This window comes from Gymnoscopelus braueri (genome assembly GCF_963280865.1).
Source record: "Gymnoscopelus braueri genome assembly, chromosome: 12".
Taxonomy (NCBI): Eukaryota; Metazoa; Chordata; class Actinopteri; order Myctophiformes; family Myctophidae; genus Gymnoscopelus; species Gymnoscopelus braueri.
The window spans coordinates 49,545,417-49,569,763 of NC_137614.1; the positions used below are offsets into that span (position 1 = coordinate 49,545,417).

At 40.4% G+C, this 24,347-nt stretch overlaps 1 protein-coding gene across 1 annotated transcript; it reads left to right on the forward strand.

Moving 5' to 3' along the window:
• Window positions 1-2,447: 2,447 nt before the first annotated feature.
• LOC308096205 (putative ATP-dependent RNA helicase DDX23) lies at window positions 2,448-23,022 on the forward strand. Its single transcript, XM_080443539.1, has 17 exons — window positions 2,448-2,581; window positions 3,996-4,153; window positions 5,012-5,122; window positions 5,862-5,952; window positions 6,488-6,553; window positions 7,568-7,706; window positions 8,544-8,683; window positions 9,332-9,444; window positions 9,711-9,854; window positions 11,082-11,307; window positions 13,590-13,735; window positions 14,668-14,845; window positions 15,802-16,044; window positions 17,234-17,385; window positions 17,843-17,951; window positions 18,994-19,168; window positions 20,503-23,022. The coding sequence occupies exons 2-17, from the start codon at window positions 3,996-3,998 to the stop codon at window positions 20,724-20,726; spliced, it is 2,415 nt and encodes an 804-aa protein (XP_080299665.1). The 5' UTR covers window positions 2,448-2,581; the 3' UTR covers window positions 20,727-23,022.
• The last annotated feature ends 1,325 nt before the right edge of the window (window positions 23,023-24,347 follow it).

The following is a 24,347-nucleotide window of genomic DNA, read 5'->3' on the forward strand; positions in this document are numbered from 1 at the left end:
ATGCCAAGTACCCCCAAAATATATTGATATATATTTGGCCGTGAACTCGCCGTCTGAAAATGGTTTGTGTCAGAGACCTCCAGAAGAGAAGATTTATGTAAAACATATATCAAAATTATTCTACATTTTCAAAAGATTTCCGAAATACCAGATATATAAGCTCGCAGTGTGGCACGAAGTAGAACGCAGGTAGAACCCACCTAAAGCCCACATGGGCATCCCAGTTGGGACCCACCTCGGCCCCATATAGACTTGCCTAGTTGGGGCCCACCTAGGGCCCAGGTAGAACCCACCTAATGCCCACATGGGCATCCCAGTTGGGACCCAAGTGGATCCAGCTGACATTGCCAACATGGTTTAGCCCACCTTGAAACCATATGGGACCCACATGGGCGTGCTGGCTGGGGACGCGCTGTGAGCTTGTGGATCTGCTATTTTTGAATAGCCAACATATAAATGGATAAAGTGGTTAAAATGTGATGCTGTATTAACACATTTTACTGGGACCCCCTGGTACCCCCAAAGGACCCCTGGGGGTCCCCAGACCCCATTTTAAAGGAGAAATCCGGACATTTTAAGTGTTATCTTTGATGTGTCGTTACTCACCTACCGACGTAAAAAGTGGCATTGTTTTTTTCCAGAGATTCCCCTGTCGTCATTTTTTCAACCCTTGTTGGGAGCGCGTGGCATAGGGAAATTTGTCTATTATAACCGATGCAAAGTTATTTTTTTCTCTACTACTACTCATTACTACAACTTGGTGTTGCCAGGTAGAGAAACAAGCAACTAGCGTTAGCTCGTTCGGCATTAGCGGTAGCCTCTCAGGAACTTTCACTGCATGTTTGACTATCATGAGACTCCACAATGAGTAATAGTAGAGAAAAAAATAACTTTGCATCGGTTATAATAGACGAATTTCCCTATGCCACGCGCTCCCATTATGACAACGGAGGGGGTTGAAAAAATGACGACAGGGGAATCTCTGGAAAAAAAACAATGCCACTTTTTACGTCGGTAGGTGAGTAACGACACATCAAAGATAACACTTAAAATGTCCGGATTTCTCCTTTAAGAACCACTGATTTAGGTGACTTTGATATTGATTACTTTTCCAATTAATCAAACTAGATGTCCTCACATCTAGTTTTCCGTCGTCACATCAGCTTTCCGTCGCGGCCCTCACATCTAGGCCCTAGATCTGAGGCCTGATCTGAGGTTGGTCCAGACAGAGTCCAAAACTCATCAGATGTCAGGGTGTTCAAACTCTCCAAACTTTCCTCTGTCATCCCTTCTAAGACACCACCGCTATTGCACCATTGTTTAAACCACCACTCGTCATAGTCTCCAAACATTTCCTCTGTCATCCCCTCAATTTCCTCCTCGTGCTTTAGTGGTGTGTGTAACAGATTCACATCATCATCCTCTTTATCCTTGCCCACATTGTATTGTTGAAGTTCTTCCCTATTTATTTCCCGGTCATATGATAAAGAGGTCAGACGACCTGTATCTGGTTGCTATGGCAACCTGCCAGATCAGGTTGAGGGTCTGATAGGCAAATCAGAGAATCAATCAAGCCGAGAGTCTGATCACAGATCGAGGTGGGGTAAGATGCCTAAAATATAGCCATAGCTCTGATCAACAGTCTGTGGCAAGTTTCGGGGCAAATGGAGTGATCCTGTGCTTGCTTACCCCGGACGAACTTTCAGAGCTTTTGTCAATTATATAGTAATAATAATAATATATATATATATATATAGATAATCGAGAAGCACGTTTTCTTTTCTTTTCTATCTTTATTGACAATCGACATGAAAAAGTTTTAACAGATTTTTTTTACAATGACTAAATCAAATAGTTTGATTAACCATGAAGGCTTCTTTTACATGTTGTACAACACTGTTACATGCAAAAAATAGTGAAAATGATCTGTATAGCGATATATCTGTATAGCGATGGAGGACATGATGTGAGCTTGTAGATCTGCTAATTAATTTTTAATTTTCAATGTCATGTTTGAAATAAATCATGTATAAATGCATTTCTTTCTTCATTTAATTATTCGTGATTAAGCCTAATGCACAAGGAAGCTTCCTTGCTAATGGGGTCCAATACACACACACACACACGCACGCACGCACGCACGCACACACACACACACACACACACACACACACACACATTCTCACACACACACACACACACGCACGCACGCACGCACGCACGCACGCACACACACACACACACACACACACACACACACACACACACACACACACACACACACACTGAACGCAATTTAAAAAGCACACGTTTGGAACCTGGAATGCTGTATAGTTCAGAATGTGATTTCGGACAGGCATTTAGGTGCCTGTGCACCCAAACAATGAGGGTCCTGAGAAAAAAGCTGCATGCCTTCTGGGAGATGTAGTTTAACCTCTATTACGACTCCAGTCTGAACCGACCTCTATGAACTACAATTCCCACGTATCATATGATCACAACGCATGCGGGGAAAGAAATATGGCGTCTCCATGAAAACGAAGCGGAATCGCAAGTTTGGGATTTAAAATAAGTGATAAAGGTTAGCAATAGCATTCATAGTATTTAAAATGCAGACATGCCCACAACGTTAAACTCTCAGCAATACTAGAGAGATTAGCACCAATGTTAAATTCAGCTTAATGTGGTTTATAGGAAATTATAGCCATTATAGCTATTGTTGTTGATGCTAAGCTAGCGTTAGCTAACTTCACCGTGTTGACGTTTTGTTGCAGGCTCTTAGTTGAGAGAGCCTGTTATCTAAACTTTTCTCAATAAACCAGGCACTACTGTATGGCATGATTAATTAACGTTAATTATTCCTCATATTACCAGTTACTTTTTCTAAACATGTTTGCCAAGTAAGTCCGATTATGTTAAGGTGAACACATCTCACATCACAACATATCAAACCTGAAGATTCACTGATTTTTTCAAAGTGAATCCCATTGTTCTGATGTGATCAATAGTGTGTGTAACAAATCCTTATGTCTTCTGTAAACCTTTTACTATTTACTAGCCTTGGATCAAGACTATCATAGATTGTATTGTATCCAGTGTCTGGACTTTTACTTTCGTATCTATGATATGCAAATGTAAAAATCAATAAAATACATCTATGATAGATAGTCTTGATCCAAGGCTAACTATTTACTAATATTGTAAAGTTAGTCCTCCCCTCCTTGAAGAGTCATGTATGTCAGATTATTATTGTTGTTGTATTGTATAACATAAACGCTAGCCAGCTTACTTGTTTTGTTTTAAGTTGATTTGGGCTGTAGTGGTTCTCAAAACATTTTCATGTCAATGACCCCAATACCTCATATGAATAGACATTGGGTCCGGTAGTCATTCTTATACTTTATGTCAGGAGTCTTCAACGTTTTTCAGACCAAGGACCCCTTAGCTGAGAGAGAAAGATGAAGCAGGGACCCCCTATGTTGTATAACACATTCTTGTTGCAGATTCAACTTTTTTTTAATAGATTTCATAGATGGCTTCATAGAATTGTTTGACAGCTCTGTCATTGTGTAGTGTTGTGTTGGATTCATGTTAATGTATTTTCACTTAAACCCTCAATACATAGAAAACATGTACCTGGTTTGTACTTGTACCTGTTAGATTTGCCCCCCCCCGTACTAACTCTGAGGAGCCCCTGTTGAAGACCCCTGCATTATGTCTTTGGGCCAACTTCTAGCCTGTGAAAGTAAACTGTTCCTCATTTTGCTGGGAACCCTGTCAAGGACTCCTAGGGGTCCTTGGACCCCACTTTCAGAACCCTGTTGCTGAGAGGAGTAGGAGGATTTGACAGGATGGACTAAATAAAACTCAAAAAGTCTCGCTGTGTGTGTGTGTGTGTGTGTGTGTGTGTGTGTGTGTGTGTGTGTGTGTGTGTGTGTGTGTGTGTGTGTGTGTGTGTGTGTGTGTGTGTGTGTGTGTGTGTGTGTGTTTAACAGATGGCAGGTGATACCGCCGCTGACAAGAAGGATGCCCCGGCCGAAACTTCGGTGAACAAGGACACTAAGGACAGAGAGAGGAAACGCAGTCGCTCACGAGAACGAATAGAACGGAAGCGCCATCGATCGCGTGAGCGCCGCTCCAAATCTCTTGACAGGTACCTCATACATACTATACACAATTACACACCATTTAATAAGAGTTTAGTTTGTTCTTACATACTGTGAATACATTTTCATATCGTTATCGGGTGGAAACCTTGTATGTCCAAAACATTCCTTTTTTATTATTAAATAAAAAATATATATAATAGTGAAAATAGCTGTTCTACAAGCTTGTGGATCTGTTATTTTCACTACTTTTGTGCGACACTCTTGTATGATGAAGGAGGGCATTAATTTATGAGAAACCATTAAAAGTTGAAAAATGGAGGTACAAGGTTTCCGCCTGACAGCGACGATATAATAACATAGGTACTACAGTATCACTTCCTGTATGGAATATATGACTGTAGATCTCCCATTCACATACATTTGATGCATATTTGATATCTGCTGCTAATTAATATGTCTTTATTTGAACAACACTGAGAAACTGTCTTTATTACACACACTTTATGTACTTTTGATATTTGTTTTTATTTTGTTTATTTTTATGTGTCTACAATTTGTGGGTAGCTTACACAAAAAAAGGTCTTAAGCACACCTGATCAGCTCAGAGACGGGTGCGTAGGCAGGGATCAGACGTCTAGAATACAATAAAATGACCCGCACACCGTCTACACAATGAGGACAACTTCATTTAGGCAACGTTTAACGTTTCAGTTTATAGACCTTCTTCAGGCCAATGCCCGAAGAAGATCTAAACTTTGCCTAAATTATAAAGTTGTCCTTATTGTGCAAGTGTAGACGGTGTGCGGGTCATCTTATTGTGTTCTGGGTAGCTTACACACAAAAAATACATTTGTTAAACAGTAACAGTAGAGAATTCCATTTTGTTCCTTTCATCCTGGCAGAGATCGGCGTGACAACAGAGACAACAAGGATCGTGAGCGGGACAAGGACAGAGATCGGGGCCGTAGAGATAAGGATGGCGGCCATCGGCGTGATCGCGGCAGGAAGTCGAGGTACGTAGACCGTATTAAGGTAGCTCTCCACCGCACCAACGTCGGTGGTAAGTGTTGGAAAGCGCCTGTTGCCGAAAATCTGCTGTTGAATGGGCGGTGGGTACACTGTCGTGTCGGGTTGTAGGGAAGCGTCAAAAGCCGATCGAACAAGCTCACTTTCGACCGTCGGATAGCAGTGGGCTTGTTGTTGAAAAAGACATCAAGCCATAGGCTATTTTTAGCGCCATAGTAGCCATCTGTCTGTGTCGGCTCTCAGATGCATTCAGCAACTTTTTTTCACACCTTCCATCCGACTGATCTCCCGACTTCATTCGACTGCCAGTCTGTAGTACTCTGTTTGGTGGAGAGCTAGTGGGATGGAAAGTGTTTCAACAGAGTTGAATTGAATCGTTTGTATCTGTTAAGGGTGTAGTAACTGTAGTTAATGCCAAGGACCCCAAAATGTATATATATTTGGCCGCAGACCCCCATCTGAAAATGTCTTGTGCCAGGGATCCCCAGATGAGAAGATTTTTGTAAAAAAAAAATATTCAAAACTGTTCAAAAATAGCAGATGTACAAGCTCGCAGGACCCCTGGGGGTCCCCGGACTCCACTTTGAGAACCACTGACGTAGACTGTACTAGTGGGATGGGAAGTCTGTGAACGGAGCCATTCATTGAATTGTTTGGAACACTGTTAAGGGTGTTGTTGTTTTTACATTTAACCTGTTGAATACAAACTGTCCCTTGGTTTTACAGAAGCACATCACCTAGATCAAAGGACAGGATAAAGCGAGAGAAGGACATAAAGGGAGAGGAGGATGAAGAGGAGAAGAAGAAGAAAGAGAAGGTAGGATTTGGGCTTCAACTAAATTGTGTATTGCATGTTGCATATCGTATTATTTATATAACGTTGCTGTCGGGCAGAAACCTATCTCCATATTCAAACTTTCTGTGTTTTTTTTTCTCGTAAATTAACGCCCTACTTTATCATACTACTACAGCGTCACACAAAAGCATCGAAAGTAGCTGATCCACAAGCTCGAAACGTGGCACGAAGCGATGCGTTTTGAGCTTGTAGATCTGCTACTTTTGCTATATTTGAATGCTGAAAAGTAACAGTTTTGGACATATGAGGTTTCCACCCGAAGGAGACGATATATAGTATATTGTTTTTTTGGCCAACTTACTGTTGGTGTTGCTTTGACTGTGATGTCTTTCCATCATGCTGTAAATACAGTACCTTTTTCTTGTATTTTTAACAACTGTACTACTTTGGAATTCTCCTCGCGGGATCAATAAAGGTCTCATCTTAATAATCCTTAACTTGTTACTTCAGATGATATTTTGAGTCTTGTGTGGTCTTCTGTTTGGTTTTGTTCCAGTTCCAGCCGCTGTCTTTGGAAGAGCTTCTCGCGAAGAAGAAGGCAGAGGAGGAGGCAGAGGCCAAGGTGAGATGAGAGGAGAGGAGAGGCTCTCAACGTCACCCTATTCAAGGGTTCCCAAACTGTTCAGGCCACGACCCCCTAAAATAATATTTGAACTGGGGACCCCCCACCTTGACAAGCACTTGGCATTGTAGGCATTACATTTAGTTTAATTATGTTCCACAGATAATATTGTGAAAATAGCCAAGTGAGCTTGTAGATCGTCTATTTTCACAATGTTTGCCTATTTCTTAGGTCATATTTGGCCAATTTGGCAGTGACACTAGTGATGATTCTCTCTGACCAATCAGCAGTCTGCATTGTTTTCACTAGTGATGATTCTCTCTGACCAATCGGTTTCACCTCATCAGATGGTATTGCCTCAGCTCACTTTGTACCTCAATGTAGGTGATAAAAGTATCAGGTAGGGCTGTCACGATTAGGAAATGTTATTTGACGATTAATTGTTGCTCAAATAATTGCGGTTAACGATTGCGTTTCTGTCATTGAACATTGGAACATTATGAATAAAAAATATATTTCAGTTTGGCTTTTAGGCTTTGTAAACAAAAGTTGCAAATGGCATATATGACAAATACAACTTACTTTTGTTAAAATAAATGTTAAATAGCTCTATATTCTGATAGTACTCATTGTTATAGAGTGTTTGTTCAGTAAAATGAGTCTCCATGTCTCTCCAGCTCTTTATTAAACAGAAAAGGCATTTTCAGTGCTCTCTCCTGATTGGCTTAAATGTTGTCACCTGCCTGAAAATGTATTATATTCTGTTTACTAAAGAGCTGGAGAGACCCCTGTGACCGAACAAACGCTCTGTAGCAATGATTACTATCAGAATATAGTACTTTACATTTTTAACAAAAACATATAAATTACCTCAAAATATCACTTACCATACCTTTAAGAAAAAGTGGAAATAGCAGATAGTGAAATAGTGACAAGCCTAGGTACAACTGTTTCTAAATGGCAAACCAAAAAACATTCAGAAAAAAAACAAAAGCTCTGTTCTGTCCTCTTCAGCCCAAGTTCCTGTCCAAGGCAGAGAGAGAGGCTGAGGCTCTGAAACGGAGGGAACAGCAGACGGAGGAGAGGAAGAGGTTCATTGAAGAAGAGAGGAAGAAGAGAAGGATGTTCCAGGAAACTGGAAGAAAAATGATGGGTGCGTCAGCTGGGCTTATAGAAGTGCGTGTGTGTGAGCGCCATCCGGTGGCTTGTTCAGCTGTGGCTATAGGGGTGAAACAGATCCTCGAACTAAATGATCAAATCTACAATCTCAGGGTTGTGGTTGAGTTTGTAGATCTGCTATTTTTGGTATATTCACCGCAGCTGTACAAAGTATAAAATAGGGCTTAAGTGGTTAATCAGATTAATCGATTTAGTTGATTATAAAAAAGATTATAAAAAATTTTTTGTGTTGATATAATTAAAAAGTGTGCTTCAAGATTATTTCGATTTATTGCAAAAAAAATATTTGTTTTTTAGAGGAGTTATTTTAATTAGAAAAGCCTCCTGTGGACAGGTGTTGAACTTTAGTCCAATGAAATTGTGATATCCATGTCAAATAAAATAAACATAATATAACTTAACTAATCGCTAAGAACTAATCGATACTTAAAGGTAGGGTAAGTGATTTACTTTGGTTAAAATAAGTGTTAAATAGCTCTATATTCTAATAGTACTCATTGCTATAGAGTGTTTGTTCAGTAAAATGAGTCTCCATGTCTCTCCAGCTCTTTATTAAACAGAAAATGCATTTTCGGTGCTCTCTCCTGATTGGCTTAAATGTTGTCACCTACCTGAAAATGTACTATATTGTGCTTACTAAAGAGCTGGAGAGACCCCTGTGACCGAACAAATGCTCTGTAGCAATGATTACTATCAGAATATAGTACTTTACCTTTAACCAAAAAAAGGAAGAAAATCACTTACCCTACCTTTAACAACCCTAGCTGTGGTATAATTGTAGGCTGACAGTGTGATAATGTGTGTGACACAGAGGACCCCCAGGAGAGGGACAGACGAGAGCGGAGAGAGCGGATGGAGAGAGCACAAGAGAACAACGGAAATGAAGAAGATGACGGACGACAGAAGATCAGAGAGGAGAAGGATAAGAGCAAAGAACTCGTGGCCATCAAGGTTGGTATGGAGAAGGAGATGATGCTGTTTTTATGATTGGCTTTTTTTGTACAGAGCACATCATTTTCACTGCAGATGTACTAGTTATATTGCAATAACACACTTAGTTGAAATAACATTTTATTCATTAATCCATTAAGACACATCTGTGTTATGTTTAGATTTCTTTGGGCTATTCAAAAAATAGCAGATATACTGTACAACCTCATAGTGCAGCACCGAGTGCCGCGCTATGAGCTTGTATATCTGCTATTTTTTTTTAAATCATGAAAATGTGTGCAAATCTTTTAATATATATTTTTTAAAGCAAACATTCGTAACTCCAACCTTTTTAAAAACTATAATTACTATAATATCAGTGGTTCTTAAACCTTTTCATGTCAAGGGCCCCCAAAATTATATGCATTTGGCCGCGGACCCCCATCTCAAAATATTTTGAAGCAAATATTTTGAAGCAAAGATTTGAGTTAAAAAAGTTCGCTTTAAAAAATTATATATATATTCAAAGATTTTCACAAATGTTCACGATTTTTCAAAAATAGCAGTACCTCCGATCGCACTGGCCATGTATTTTTTGACACCTGAATCAACTTGTACCGTATACAGCTCGATGTGATGTTTGTGTCTCAAAACGAATGATCATTTCAGGAGCGCTACCTGGGCGGCATGAAGAAACGCAGGCGAACACGTCACCTGAACGACAGGAAGTTTGTCTTCGAGTGGGACGCTTCAGAAGATACGTCCATCGACTACAACCCCATGTGAGTCGACAGAACATTGACTGTTTTATTTACGCCCGCCACAATTATTACATAATCTCCTGATCGCAATTATTTTAAGATAATTTTTTACATACCGTAAATAATTCTCTGATCTTGTTCAATGCCAAAAACATAATGACATCACTAATTGTAGTTATTTGTGTGACAGTTAACCGTCAACTAAAATGTAATGATGGTGACTGACAACCCTTTGTGAGTCAACAGAACATTTAGTAGTTAAATTGTGTCTCTGTCTATTGTCTCAGTTACAAAGAGAAGCACTCGGTGCAGCTGTACGGCCGAGGGTTCATCGCCGGCATCGACCTCAAGCAGCAGAAGAGGGAGCAGTCCCGTTTCTACGGCGACCTGATGGAGAAGAGACGTACGCTGGAGGAGAAGGAGCAGGAAGAGTGAGTGATGCTCGCCGTCCAACCGCTTAACACATTGAGTGCCAGGGTTTTTTAAAAACAGGGTACAGTCAGTGCCTGGATTTTTAACCATTTTTTAACCTTTTTCAAGTAGTCACAAAATATTTTCAGTGATCACCGTCCTCACGGTGATCCCCTCATTACACACATAGAGGTCTCGTACAATCGGGGGATTTTTTTTAAAAACATTCGGTAATCCGTTCCATAGTTGCAGCCAGTTGAAAATAGTCGAAAATAGTCAAAAATACATAATAAAAAGAAAAAGTACACTGGAGCCGAGATACAGGCTTTTGAAGTCATAAGTTAACCAGGAAGTGGATTGGAGTCTAAATCTTCGAAAAATGATATCTCCTGGTGCTGTGAAGGAACCAGGAGATATATATACCGTAATTTTCGCACTATAAGCCGCACCTGACTATAAGCCGCAGCAGCTAAATTGAATGTTTGGAACATATATAAGCCGCACTGGACTATAAGCCGCGGGTGTAAAATCCATAGATTTTGGAGGTCCCCTAGTGGCCGTTAGCTGTAAAAATCCATAGATAAGCCGCACCGTTATATAAGCCGCAGGGTCGAAAAATGGGAAAAAAGTCGCGGCTTATAGTCCGAAATTTACGGTATATATATTCTTTTGGCATGGCTTCTCAAAAACGGTCCGGACCGTTTTTGGCACTCAATGTGTTAATCACATCATCTATCTGCAGAATACATTTTAGTTTATTTAGTATTAATTAGATCGTTTTCTTAATTTTCATCATGCATTTATTTATAACCTCAGTGAACACATGAGCAATATGTGCTTTTTTTTTTACAAATTCACCAAAATGTGAATGCTTTTTGTTCCATAAAATGAAAAGTAAATCATCATTTTGTACTTTAGTTTTGTGGTCAAGTTCTAATAAGTTAATCCAATAATAGAAACTAATCAAACAGATGCATTGTTTATGAAAATAACCACCTGGTTCTCATAGTCTGGTCCGGGGACCACCAGGGGTCCAAATGGACCCTATTGAGTCTGTAACTCAAGAGTTAAATTAACATTACAGGATTTTACTGTGTAGATTGGGGCCCAGAGATAAAAACAACAAAGAAAAAAATTATCAAATGGCCTAATGCTTATCAAACTGGTGAGAGTTACTGAAAATAATCATGTTATAATCATATTACGTATGATCTGACCCCCCTGCCCTCCTCTTCTGTGCCCCACAGGGTGAGGCTGAAGAAGGTGCGTAAGAAGGAGGCCAAGCAGCGCTGGGACGACAGGCACTGGTCCCAGAAGAAGCTGGACGAGATGACGGACAGGGACTGGCGTATCTTCAGGGAGGACTACAGCATCACCACCAAGGGAGGCAAGATCCCCAACCCCATCAGGAACTGGAAGGAGTACTCACTGCCCGACCACATCCTGGAGGTCATCGACAAGTGTGGCTACAAGGTGGGCCTTCCTACTGAAACACTTTTAATTTAGTCGACTAAAACTATTTCATTTTAAACTTTGTTTTATTGGTTTTTCTGCACATTAACACATTGAGTGCCAGGGCTTTTTTAAAACAGGGTACAGTCGGTGCCTGGATTTTGAACAATTTTTGAACCTTTTTCAAGTAGTCACAACATATTTTCAGTGATCACCGTCCTTAAGGTGATCCCCTCATTACACACATAGAGGTCTCGTACAATCGGGGGGAAAAAATTAAAAACATTAGGTAATCCGCTCCATAGTTGCAGCCAGTTGAAAATAGTCGAAAATAGTCAAAAATACATATTTTAGAAAAAAAGTACACAGGAGCCGAGATACAGGCTTTTGAAGTCATAAGTTAACCAGGAAGTGGATTGGAGTCTAAATCTTCAACAAATGATATCTCCCGGTGCTGTGAAGAAAAAAAAAAAAAAAAAAAAAAAAAAAGTTTTTTTATTCTTTTCCCCAAAAACGGTCATAACCGTTTTTGGCACACAATGCATGGCTTCTCAAAAACGGTCCGGACCGTTTTTGGCACTCAATGTGTTAATAACAAATTCAGTGGTATTCGGTTCATGATATGTGCTATAGGGGGAAAGGGAAACGAAAACGTACAGGCCTTCACATTGAAGGAACCTCAACAGAGGGAAAGAAAAGAAAACAAAACAAAGACTAAAACTATGACGATTTTTTTTCCGTCGACTACCTTTTGTTCACTGACTAAAACTAAAAACGAAGCTATGATGACTAAAACTATGACTACTGACAATTACATCAAGAAATAAAAACTGGACTAGAATAAAAAAACATACATTAACCACTTCAGCCCTATATATACATTTCGGCCATTTGAAAATAGCCGATCTACAAGCTCACAACGCGTCACAGACAGCAGACACGTTGTGAGCTTGTAGATTTTCGGCACACAGCTATAAGTACAAATCAGGCGTTACGACGCCATCAAGGCCCGCCAAATTAAATGTTTGTCGACTACATCAACTGTAGATTTAGTTGACAAAAATCTTACGATAGTTAGTCAACTGAAACATTTCAGATGACTAAAATATGATTTAGTCAATGGAATTAGTCAATGGAACTAAATGTTTCCATATAGTCACTGGAACTTAATGTAATTTTATTCAAAAGACTACCGGTACATCAAAATGTGCTGTCAAAATGAACACTGCTACAAAACCAGGGTTGTTCCACAAGCAGGTCTAGTCTGGGATGTTATTCCAATGTTCCAAGTGCATTTGTTTGTCTTAAAGGAGAATTCCGGACAAATTAAGTGTTATCTTTCATGTCTCGTTACTCACCTAGCGACGTAAAAAGTGGCGTTCTTTTTTTCCATATATTCCCCTGTCGTCATTTTTTAAACACCCTCCGTTGTTATAATGGGAGCGCGAGGGTTAGTGAAGTTCGTCTATTATAACCGATGCAATGTTATTTTTTTCTCTACTACGATTCATTGTAGAGTCTCATGATAGTCAAACATGCGCTGAAAATTCCTGCGAGCCTGCCGTTAATGGCGAACGATTTAACACTGGATGCTTGTTTCTTTCCAGAACCTGGCAACTCGTGTTGCCAGATTCTGGAAACAAGCTCCTTTAACTTTATCTCATCTCTGCTCCTCATTGACAGCTCGCTGTCACTTTAACACATTCCACGCCAGAGGTTAATATCATAATGTACTCACCAGTGCCAGCGTTTTATTGTTGTTTTTTTGTTTTTTTCATGTCGCCACAGACCTCGCTAAATAAGTTAAAAGTGCGCGTTCATTTGGTTCTAAACACACAGGGGATCTGTGTGAAACGGCCAGCGAAAACCGTTTCTAAATCCGATCCGCCATCTTGAAGATACAGCGGTGAACGCTAAACAGTGATCAGCGAGGAGAAAAACAACAACCGAGATAATCAACTTTTAGACAGGATCCCAGACAGGAAGCGGATACGATCGAAAAAAACGGAACCCGAATAATTCCGTTTCCGGTGGTGCTACCGGAAACGGAAGTGGATCAAAAATTTCAGAAAGTTCACTTTTTGTTCATTTCGAGAAAAAGAAAAAAAACACCGGTTCGCGTAGATCTACGCGATTGGCAGTCAATGTGTTAATATATTAACCAGGCACTGTACTTTTTGAAGCTGGCAGATGAGCTGCCGGGGTCTCGGGTAGTGAAGTGTCCTTGGTCAATGTAAAGGTTTACTGCGTTTTGGGGGGTGATTGAATTAATAACTCACTTGCGTTGTTGTTTTTTTATCCAGGATCCCACGCCTATCCAGAGACAGGCTATCCCCATTGGCTTACAGAACCGTGACATCATCGGTGTGGCTGAGACGGGTAGCGGTAAAACAGCTGCTTTCCTCATTCCTCTGTTGGTATGGATCACCACCCTGCCAAAGACTGACAGGTACAGTGACGCCGACCTGGGCTAATGTACGCTATTCTGTGGCGTGTCTTTTATATTCTTCTCAATCACTTTCAACCTGGGCTTCCCTATTTTGGGCATGTCATATGTGAAAACCTTCAACATAGGGGTCCTTTAGGGTGTACCAGGGGGTCCCCAGCAAAATGTCTTAAAGGTATCATGACATTCATTTTCACTTTTTTTATTTTCAATGTTTTATTTGGGGTTTTATGACCTCAATTACACCCAAAAAACCTGAACTTAGAACATTCAGTGGATTTTCTGTGGTCTGGGGTTTTCTGAATAATTAGGCTGAAAAGTAATCTGAGCTTGGCCCTTCGACAGTGAGGTCACAGTCGAATAATCCCGCCCACTCTCCTCCTCGCCCCTCCCCTCCCCTATCCTTTCCTTTGGGGGGGGCGGAGCAGAGGCGATGATTGACAGGCAAAATCCCTCACCAGCGACACCCGCAGGCAAAGATTTATTTTTTCATTGCAGTTGAAAAGGCTTTAGAAATGTGAGAGAAAAACACCTGTCATTGATCACTGGAATGGAATTTTCACTTAAAACTTTTTGTACACTTTTGAAGGACCAGGACAAAGACTTTGAATGTGGTGTAAAAGTGAATGTCATTAAACCTTTAATATAGTGTCACAATCATTTTAACCGCTTTAACCATACAGTATTTAATTGGCTATTCAAAAATAGCAGATGTAGATCTGCTATTTTAGAAAAATCTTGAAAATTTGAATATATATATATATATTTTTTACTCAAATCTTTGCTTCTGGGAGTCCCTGGCACGATGGGGGTCAGCAGCCAAATGCATATAATTTTGGGGGTCCTTGACATGAAACGGTTTGAGAACTACTAATACAATACAACTAGTACAACTAATTGTGATCCTTAATGTTGTTGTTTATCTGTGGGTGCAGGATTGAAGACTCGGACCAGGGTCCCTATGCAGTCATCCTGGCTCCTACTCGTGAGCTGGCCCAGCAGATCGAGGAGGAGACCATTAAGTTTGGTAAACCTCTGGGCATCCGCACCGTGGCGGTGATAGGAGGAATCTCCAGGGAGGACCAGGGCTTCCGTCTCAGGATGGGTTGCGAGGTGAGAGACCTAGACGCCAGGATTTCTTGTTTCTTTCTAGGCCTAGTCTGATTATCCATGGGTCTGTTTTGGACCTGGTCTCTGTTTAAAGAAATAATACTGTAATAATGCAAATCTGACCTCTAATTGTAGCACATATTCCTATTCGAAGCATGCAAATAATCATAATTGAATCTTCAGAGCCCATCTGACAGCCCTAGTTTAAACACATGAACAGTGACTGTATGAATGATAATCCAATTATTTTTTATAATCGTCCAAAACTTTTTGGATGATTTTTGTGAGCTACTAAGATGTGCTATTTCCAATATATCTTTTTATCATTTTGAAACTATTAAATATGTCAGTTATTTAAAGTTACAGAAATTTGTGTTTATATGTTCCAATGCTCAAAGCCAGGAAAACACAGAGTAAGGAGCGCACACCTGTGTTGATGAGGTGCTGGCCACGGCAGATAATAATGTTGACAAGGATGAGGCCGCACAGCTCTTAGCCACGATGCAGAAAGTTTAATTCGAATGAAATGAAACCAACGTTTCGACAAATACAGTCTTCCTCAGGGTTTAACAGGGAATGGGTGCATACATCACTTATATAGGGACTGGGACAAAGGTGTGCTCTTTACATGGGAGTGTCCTCAATCAACCAATCAATATGGGTGTAGTGGAAAATTACCCAATACTGACCGACACACTGATATAGTGTGCCAGTGAACTGGTGCACATATCATTTCATTGTTCATATTTGTATTAAAAAGTGCAATGACACTATACAAAAAATGCATGTTACTGGGAAGCTCTAAGACATATAAATATGTAGTAACAAAATAGGAACACAAACAAATGCTCAAAGCCAACAACACAATTAAATCGTTAATCGCAATTATTTGTGTGACAATTAATCTTCAAATGACATTTCATGATTGTGACAACCCTTCTCTCTCTGTGTGACACCAGATTGTGATCGCCACCCCCGGTCGTCTCATAGACGTGCTGGAGAACCGATACCTGGTGCTGGGCCGCTGTACCTACGTGGTGCTGGACGAGGCCGACCGCATGATAGACATGGGCTTTGAGCCCGACGTGCAGAAGATCCTGGAGTACATCCCCGTCACCAATCAGAAGCCGGACACCGACGAGGCGGAGGACCCCGAGAAAATGATCATGAACTTTGGGTCCGGAAAACACAAATACAGACAAGTGTGTTTTACTAACTATTTGTTTGTGCAATCTTTTTTCGTCCAGAGCTGGATATGACTTAAAGGGATATTTCACTTTAAAAAAAAACTTTGGGTCATTTTATCGTCTGGGTTTGTATAGGAAGGGGGCGTGTCTGATAAAATGAATATCAAATATCTAATTACTGAATCAAGCAACTTAAAAACGGTCTGGGGGGCTCACAAAAGCCTGAGTAGACGATAAAATGACCCAATTTTTTTTTGAAAGTGAAATATCCCTTTAAGGCTGCAATTTGCAACTTTTATGTGCTATTCACCTGTTGCCTAGGCTGTGTGTTTTCCACTTCCTGTCGGATTTCATTGGATATCATTAGTCATCTGACCAGTTTCATTGGATTTCATTGGATCAAATCGACAGGAAGTGGAAAACACACAGGAAGTGGAAAGCCTAGGAAACAGGTGAATACAGGATTCGAATCCAGGTTGCTGAAATTTCTACTGCTGAGATAATAATAGAAAGTCAGTTTAGGCAGAGGATAAATGTGCATTTTGAGCTTCATGCAGTACCACAACATGTATTAACATACTCATACCGGTCTCAATACTGCGACACATCGTGAGCTTGTAGATCAGCAATTGTTGGCTATGATATTTGGTGTAGATCAGTGGATTTCAACCCTTTTCATGTCAAGGTCCATTATTTATTCGGCATTTGAGCCACAGAACCACCGTTTGAGATTTAGCCTCTCAGACCCAAGACTTAGAATATTTTGTTATCGTTGGATAAGAATTTGTCCACAATTCCACATGCTGTATTGATGTTGGTACCATGGGAGAGATAACAGGCAAACATTGATCAAAATAACAATTCTTTAATTAAGTAATGCAGATGTTTAACAATAATTTAACTCTTGAGAGCATAAAATGAAACCAAATGGGTCAGCTTACGGGTCCATTTGGTTTCATTTTACGCTCTCAAGAGATAAACATCTATAAGGGTTCATTTGGTTACCAACTCGACATCATTTAGCTGGGGACCACCTGGAACCCCCTCAAGGACCACTGGTGGTCCCCGGACCACTGGCTGAGAACCGCTGGTGTAGATGGATATAAGCGGTCCAACTACAGTTGCAGCTCGGGTCCATTCCACTAGTACTAGAGGGTTTAAGTTAAACCTAACTCTGTGCACCACGTGTTCTCCTTCCTTACAGACGGTCATGTTCACAGCCACCATGCCTGCAGCTGTGGAGAGGCTGGCCAGGAGCTACCTGAGACGTCCTGCTGTGGTCTACATCGGCTCTGCTGGAAAACCCCACGAGAGGGTGGAGCAGAAGGTCCTGCTCATGGGCGAGGGAGAGAAGAGGTGAGACAGGCGCACACACACAAAGACACATAACTAAAACGCTTATAGTTGTACCTTTACAATTAAACAAACCTTATTTTTGATATGATCTTTCACCGGCAATTCTTCCTCAATAATCATTTCACACACATTTCTACTTCTCTAAACACATTTTTCATTGCGAGTGTCTGCATCAGAAATGTACAAAAAAAGTATTTATTTATGTATTTTAAAGTTAATACGTGCCGTTTATACAAACTTTGTCGTGTTTCAAATGAGCCTTTGCGCTAATGACACTGCATTACTCATGTTTTAGCAATACTTCCATGTTTTTGTTGAACTGAATTCTGGGAGTCACAGTTCTAACCGACAACAGAGCAGCAAAAAGACTACAAACTTTAAATGCTCTGTTGTCATATGGTGATATTTTTACAGAGTGCTGATGAGCGGTGTTTTTGTTTTGTTTTGTTCTGTGCAGGAAGAAGCTGCTGGAGGTTCTTTCTCGTGGCTTCGAACCTCCCATCATCATCTTCGTCAACCAGAAGAAGGGTTGCGACGTGCTGGCCAAGTCCCTGGAGAAGATGGGAGTGAGTTATTTAAAACTTGACTGTGTTGGACATCTTCAGAATACTGAAAACACGCAATACATATTTTGATTGAATACTTTATTAACAGTTTGCAAAAAGTATAGAGGTAAAGTTATTCAATAATGCTAAAAGGATCAGTTGTGGTCCTATGTATCCAATTCATCAAGACACATAAAGACAGTAAAAGTATATTTACAGATAAACAGTGGGGGGTCATTTCTTTTGGCAAGCTAGAAGACTTGTCTAGGTCCAGTTGTAAATTGCAGACAGGTGCTCTTTTATGGTGGTTTTGAAGTAGGGTAGGGAGTCACACTTTTTGATGGCTGTAGGGCATTCCACATTTTGGTGGCATAATAGTAGAATGAATTCATCCCCATGTTTGAGACGAATCTGGGGTGAATGAGATCCTCTTTGACTGCCGTTGACTCGATAACGCGTCAATTGCTAGTTTGTCCAGTTGGCCGTTGACGCGTTAGACGTGCGTTTAGCTTTTTCATTGTTTAATCTGTGATCGCGCTATTCTGTTTATTTTTCATCATCAGGTTCACTTTCTGATTCCTTCAGACTCCCCGGGTTCCGGTTTCATGACGCAGATTCCGTTTCCGGTTTTCATTTTTTTTCCCCGGTCATTTTCGGCCGGAATAGGGAAAAACACGTTTTTTCACACGGTATAAAAAACTAACGGAGAGCTCCACTTCTATAATCTATAGTCTGGGTGACGAACAGTCATCGCCGTCGTGTATCACATCGTAGAATCTGCGCAAACGTCGCATCCGGTTTGACGTATAGACTGTTTGAGTCTGTTTGGGGGGGGTCAAGCGAGTGAGTGAGTGATCGAGGTGTCTATTTGCTGCTCTCTGCTGGTGGAACTGTCGTATGTGTCTAAAACCGCAGCTAGACAAACTATATGAAAATTAAATAACAAAACAAAAAAACACGAAAATAGCTGGCACTGGGGGAGTACTTTATGAAAATACTCTGGCAGTCAAAGAGTTAAATAGTGTCTAATTTCTAACCCTAACCCTTGTCTTTCTTCGCCCAGTACAATGCTTGCACGTTGCACGGCGGCAAAGGACAGGAGCAGAGAGAGTTTGCTCTCTCCAACCTGAAGGCGGGAGCCAAGGACATCCTGGTGGCCACAGACGTGGCTGGTCGAGGTATCGACATCCACGACGTCTCCATGGTGCTCAACTACGACATGGCCAAGAACATCGAAGGTACGGACGTCTCGCAACAACACACTAACGTTCTGTCATATTGGGTTTTTTTTATGGTCAAAGGCAGTGCTTCTCACCTTTTCTGAGCTCTGGACCTCTAGCATAGTTTGAAAAATCATCAAGAATCACCTCACCCCACTTCCACAACAGTATGTTTAGTATAAAGTATAAGAAGTCATTTCTATTTAATTTAAAATATGTTTTTTTTATATTTACCTTGAATGTTCTGAAAGTCGGATTTATACTTGTTGGTTGTTGGCCAGTGTCATACACCGAAAATAGCCGAGCTTGTAGTGAGCTCGGAGATCAGCTATTTTTGAAAAATTGTAACGGGGCTTAAGTGGTTAAATAAAACAAAGTTCAGTTTGTGTGTTGATTTTGTATCCAACAACTTATTTTTTTGCATATAGTTAAAAGTTGTCAAATAGGAACTTAAATCAAATCTTAGCTATTAGAAAGTTATTCAGATTGATTGAACATTTTGAACTTTTTGACAAAATATCAGTCAAAACAGGATTATCCAGAAATCGAGCATTGGTCAGTCTCTTAACTTATTCACTGCCAGAGATTTTTCATTGAAAAAAAAAAGTACTCGAGATACAAAATATTTAAGTTTTAAGTTAACAAGGAAGTGGATGCGAGTCTAGATCTTCAAAAAATCATATCTCCTTGGTCTTTGGGTTAAAAAATAAAAATAAAAAATAAGAAGAAAGAAAAAAATTAAAAGTCGTTTTAGTCGTTCTTGGCAGACAGGGCTTAAAGGACAGAAGTCGTTTTAGTCGTTCTAGGCAGGGAATGAGTTAATGCCACTGTCTATAAACTAATATTCCTTTGTAATTGAATTGCCTGCCCCTGAATCTCACCTGTCTATAAATCACTCGTAGCCTGTATCTGTTAACACATTAACTGCCAGAGGTATTTTCATATTTTTTTAGCCAGTGCCAGAGTTTTTCTTTGGAAAAAAAAGTACTCAGGAGCCGAAATACAGCATTTTTAAGTTTTAAGTTAACAAGGAAGTGGATAGGAGTCTAGATCTTCAACTAATCATATCTCCTTGGTCTTTGGGTGAAATTGGAAAAAAAAAAAAAAAAAATTCACTTCACGTAGATCTACGCGATTGGCACGTGGCGGCTTTAAATCGGTTCGCGTAGATCTACGTGATTGGCAGTGAAATGGTTAATGACCTCCCTGACAAAGATGTAACCTGACGAAACGTTGTCGTTCTTGCCTTGCACCCTGTTCCATATTAAAGAAAAAGTCCAATCATCCTAGTGCCTTCTTTATTCAGCTAATATTCCTTTGTGCCCCCCCCCCCCAACCCCCTCTGCTTATAGACTACATCCATCGTATCGGTCGTACCGGTCGTGCCGGAAAGAGCGGCATGGCCCTGACCTTCCTCACCAAGGAGGACGCGACCGTGTTCTACGACCTGAAGCAGGCCATGATGGAGAGCCCGGCGTCCACCTGCCCACCAGAGCTCACCAACCACCCCGACGCGCAGCACAAACCCGGTACCATCCTCACCAAGAAGAGGCGAGAGGAGACCATCTTCGCTTGAACCCGGAGGAGGACCCCCCCCAAAGCTTTGTTACCCTGCTGCTGCATCCCCAGAGCACTTCATATTATCGTTGTTGCTGTTGGGCAGAAAACCTTGTATCTCCATATTTCAACTTTTCCTTTTCTTTTTGTAAATTTAAAGCCCTACTTCAATCGTACAAGACTGTTAGACTGCAGAAAGTAGCAACGCGCTGTGAGTTTGTAGATCGGCTCTTTTCGCTATATTAAACAAAATGTTGTAAGTGTTTAACTGTGTCTGTGGGTTTTTATAAATATTGAACTGTGTAAAAAAAAAAGTAAAGTATCAACGAGAGCTTGTGACTATAATAACTGCATTGGAACACAGGTTAAATTTCCTGTGACGGTTTTTGGACATACAAGGTTTCCCACTCGAGGGCAACGATATTGTACTGGTCTCCCCCTTCTCACCACGTTGGCTCCCATATAGCCCCATTTGGAACGTCTCCCTCCGCTACCGCTCCGAGATGAGGTCCCTCGCAGCTCGGTGCCGTTTGAGCAGGACATTTTCGAATATTTTCGATTATACATGATTCTTACCCTTTTCCACACATCGTATCCAAAAGTAAAGGTTTTCTGCACTGCTCTCAGATCTTTTATCTTCTAGCGGCAAAGAAAAATCTAACTGACGGGTTGAAATAAGCGTTTGAATCGCTTAAAATGTCAGCCTCTGGCCGTGTTTTCCCAATGCAATCGTAGGGGAGAGCAGTACTGCGCATGCGGACGGGAGTTGACTGGCCACAGGCTGACATTTTAATCCATTTAAACACGTTTCAACCCGTCAGTTTGATTTTTTTTCCCCCGCTAGAAGTTAAAACATCTGAGAGCAGTGCAGGAAAGTGAGGAAACCTTTACTTTTTGGATACGATGTGCGGAAAAGGGTAAGAATCATGTATAGTTGAAAATATTCGAAAATGTCCTGCTCAAACGGCGCCGAGCTGCCTGGAACTTAATCTCGGAGCTATATAGCGGAGGGAGAAGTTCCGATTGGAGCGAGCTCCCATATAACCATGTCGGCGTCTTAACTTTCTCTCCGTTTGGAATTCACCCTCTACATTTGCTGTTTCTGTTCTGTTGTACTCACGACCGAGCCGACCCACCAGGATATCATATCTGCTGTCCCATGTAGCAATCAGGCCACTTCTTCTGCTTCCTGGCCTTTTCTAAAGAAGGGTAATCTATCTGGAAAGTACATCGTCTCTGTTGGATGGAAAACCTCATGTCCAAAACTGTTACTTTTCAGGATTCAAATTCAAAAACAAAAGCTCAAAACGTGGTGCGATGTAATGCGTTTTCAGCTTGTAGATCTGCTATTTTTGCTACTTTTGTTTAACACTAATTTACTAATTTTTTTGTGTTGAAATATGGAGATATGAGGTTTCTGCCTGACAGCAAATTTATTCTCGTTTATGACTCGTAACGGATGAGTCACAGTTCTTACTCGTACAATGGATGATAAATACGTCATCCATAATCTGGGGCAAACATTAAAAAAATCTTTCAGTAAATCACCCTTCTGAGAAAATTTCCGATCTACAACATTTCCAAAACGCACAATATCCTCTCCCACTGATGTCAGGTGTTCATCAACAGCCGTAGAGACACATTTTGGTACATTTTTCACAGCGGTCTTTGATCCCCAACACCATGAAAAAACGCTTGTGGAGGAGCTTGTAGTTCGCTTTTTTTCCCGACAAAGAGATTTGGTTTAGAAAGACATACTAGCAGACCTAGTATACCCCGATCAACTAAGTATATACGTAGAGTTAAAGTGAAGATGAGATCAGATAAACCTTTATTGATCCCCATGGGGAATGTCAGGTGTCATATACCCATTGTGATTCAGGCAATCTTCTGCAGACAGTGAGCAAATGTCAAATTAAAACAAAACAAAAACAAGCCAATATGTCTAGAATAGGTTTTCAGATGTTCTTTCGTTCCTTTTGTTTATTCAGAGTTTCCTGCCAGTTATAAATTGTGTAAAGAGACCAACAATAACATTTAAACTGTTGTCTTTTCAGAGACGGACATTATTTTTCATTGAATCAGATGTATTCTGGTTAGATTGATTGGAACCATTGTTTCTGACAAAACGTTTGTAATAAATGTAAGTGAATTGAGCAAAACCTGATTGATTTCTGCATCCGTCTGTTGTGTGATGACTGTCAGATGCGTCAAGTTCTCGGTCACCACGACTGAATTGAGTCATTTGGAAGCATGTGGCGTGCCAAAAATATTGGTTATTGGTTATAAATATGTTGGTTATAAATATGCTATTATAAAGACTTGAAGTGGTCAGTGAAGATTTGTTCAGAAGCATCTTCCATAAAACCCTAATGCTCTCGGATATTTCATAAAAGCAAAGGTTAACGCCTCAATCGGCAATTTCTTCAACTGGTTGGCTTTATGGCTACCAAAACAACATCATTCTACATATTGTGCAATTTTTTATGAAACGGCACTAGTGTGTGCGGGGGGCTCCTTTCATGCTGTTTCACAAATCACAGATTAGGACTTGGCATAAGAAGATTTATTTCAGTTTTTATTTTGCTTTAAAGAGATAGTTCACCCAGAGATAGTTCTATCAATTACACACTCCATGAAGGCTTGAATTCATGGAGAGTTTTTTGTTTTTGTCGCATTCCTAAGCCAATAATTTGATGACCGGCGGAAAGATGTTAATATCTTTGGTAGGAGACTCAAAGTTGACACTTTGTGTCTCCTACCGGAGCCACCGCCGGTCATCAAATTATTGGCTTAGGAATGCGACAAAAACTAAAAACTCTCCATGAATTCAAGCCTTCATGGGGTGTGGAATTGATAGAAAAAAAAGTCATTTTGGGGGTGAACTATCCCTTTAATCCATGTATTGTACACATAATAGAGCATCGCAGTTCCCGCCCACTTCCTGGTTCCACTTCGAAATACTCAATGCATTTTTCCCATTGACATTTCCAAAAATATTTATATCAATTAATTTAAGCCTAGAATCAAGCCATCCAGGGTCCTGGTGAATCATGACCGTAAAACATTTTTTTCTGTGATTTATTTTATTTTATATTTAATTATATGATATACTATATTTAATAAATACCCTTTGTTTTGCCGTTTTCAAAAAAGTTTTTTCACAGAATCAAACGTTTTATGGTCATGATTCACCAGGACCCTGGATGGCTTGATTCTAGGCTTAAATTAATTGATATAAATATTTTTGGAAATGTCAATGGGAAAAATGCATTGAGTTTTTTGCAGTGGAACCCGGAAGGGGCGGGAACTGCGATGCTCTTCTATACACATGCGTAGATAGATGTGTGAAGGTCTCTTATGGAGTGACAGCTGCTGTAATCCACTCAAGCCCATCTATATAGATGCATGATGGAGTTTCACGCAGTAAGCATAACCTTTATGTGGTCGTTCAAATAAATGTCAACTATAAACCCACAGTAATAATTGCTATAGTGTTATATAGAGCAGTGGTTTCTCAAACTTTTTCATGTCAAGGACTCCCAAATGGATATGTATTTGGCTGCGGACCCTCATCTGAAAATGTTTTGTGCCAGGGACCCCCAGAAGGGTATTTGTAAAAAAGTGGACCTCACTTTGA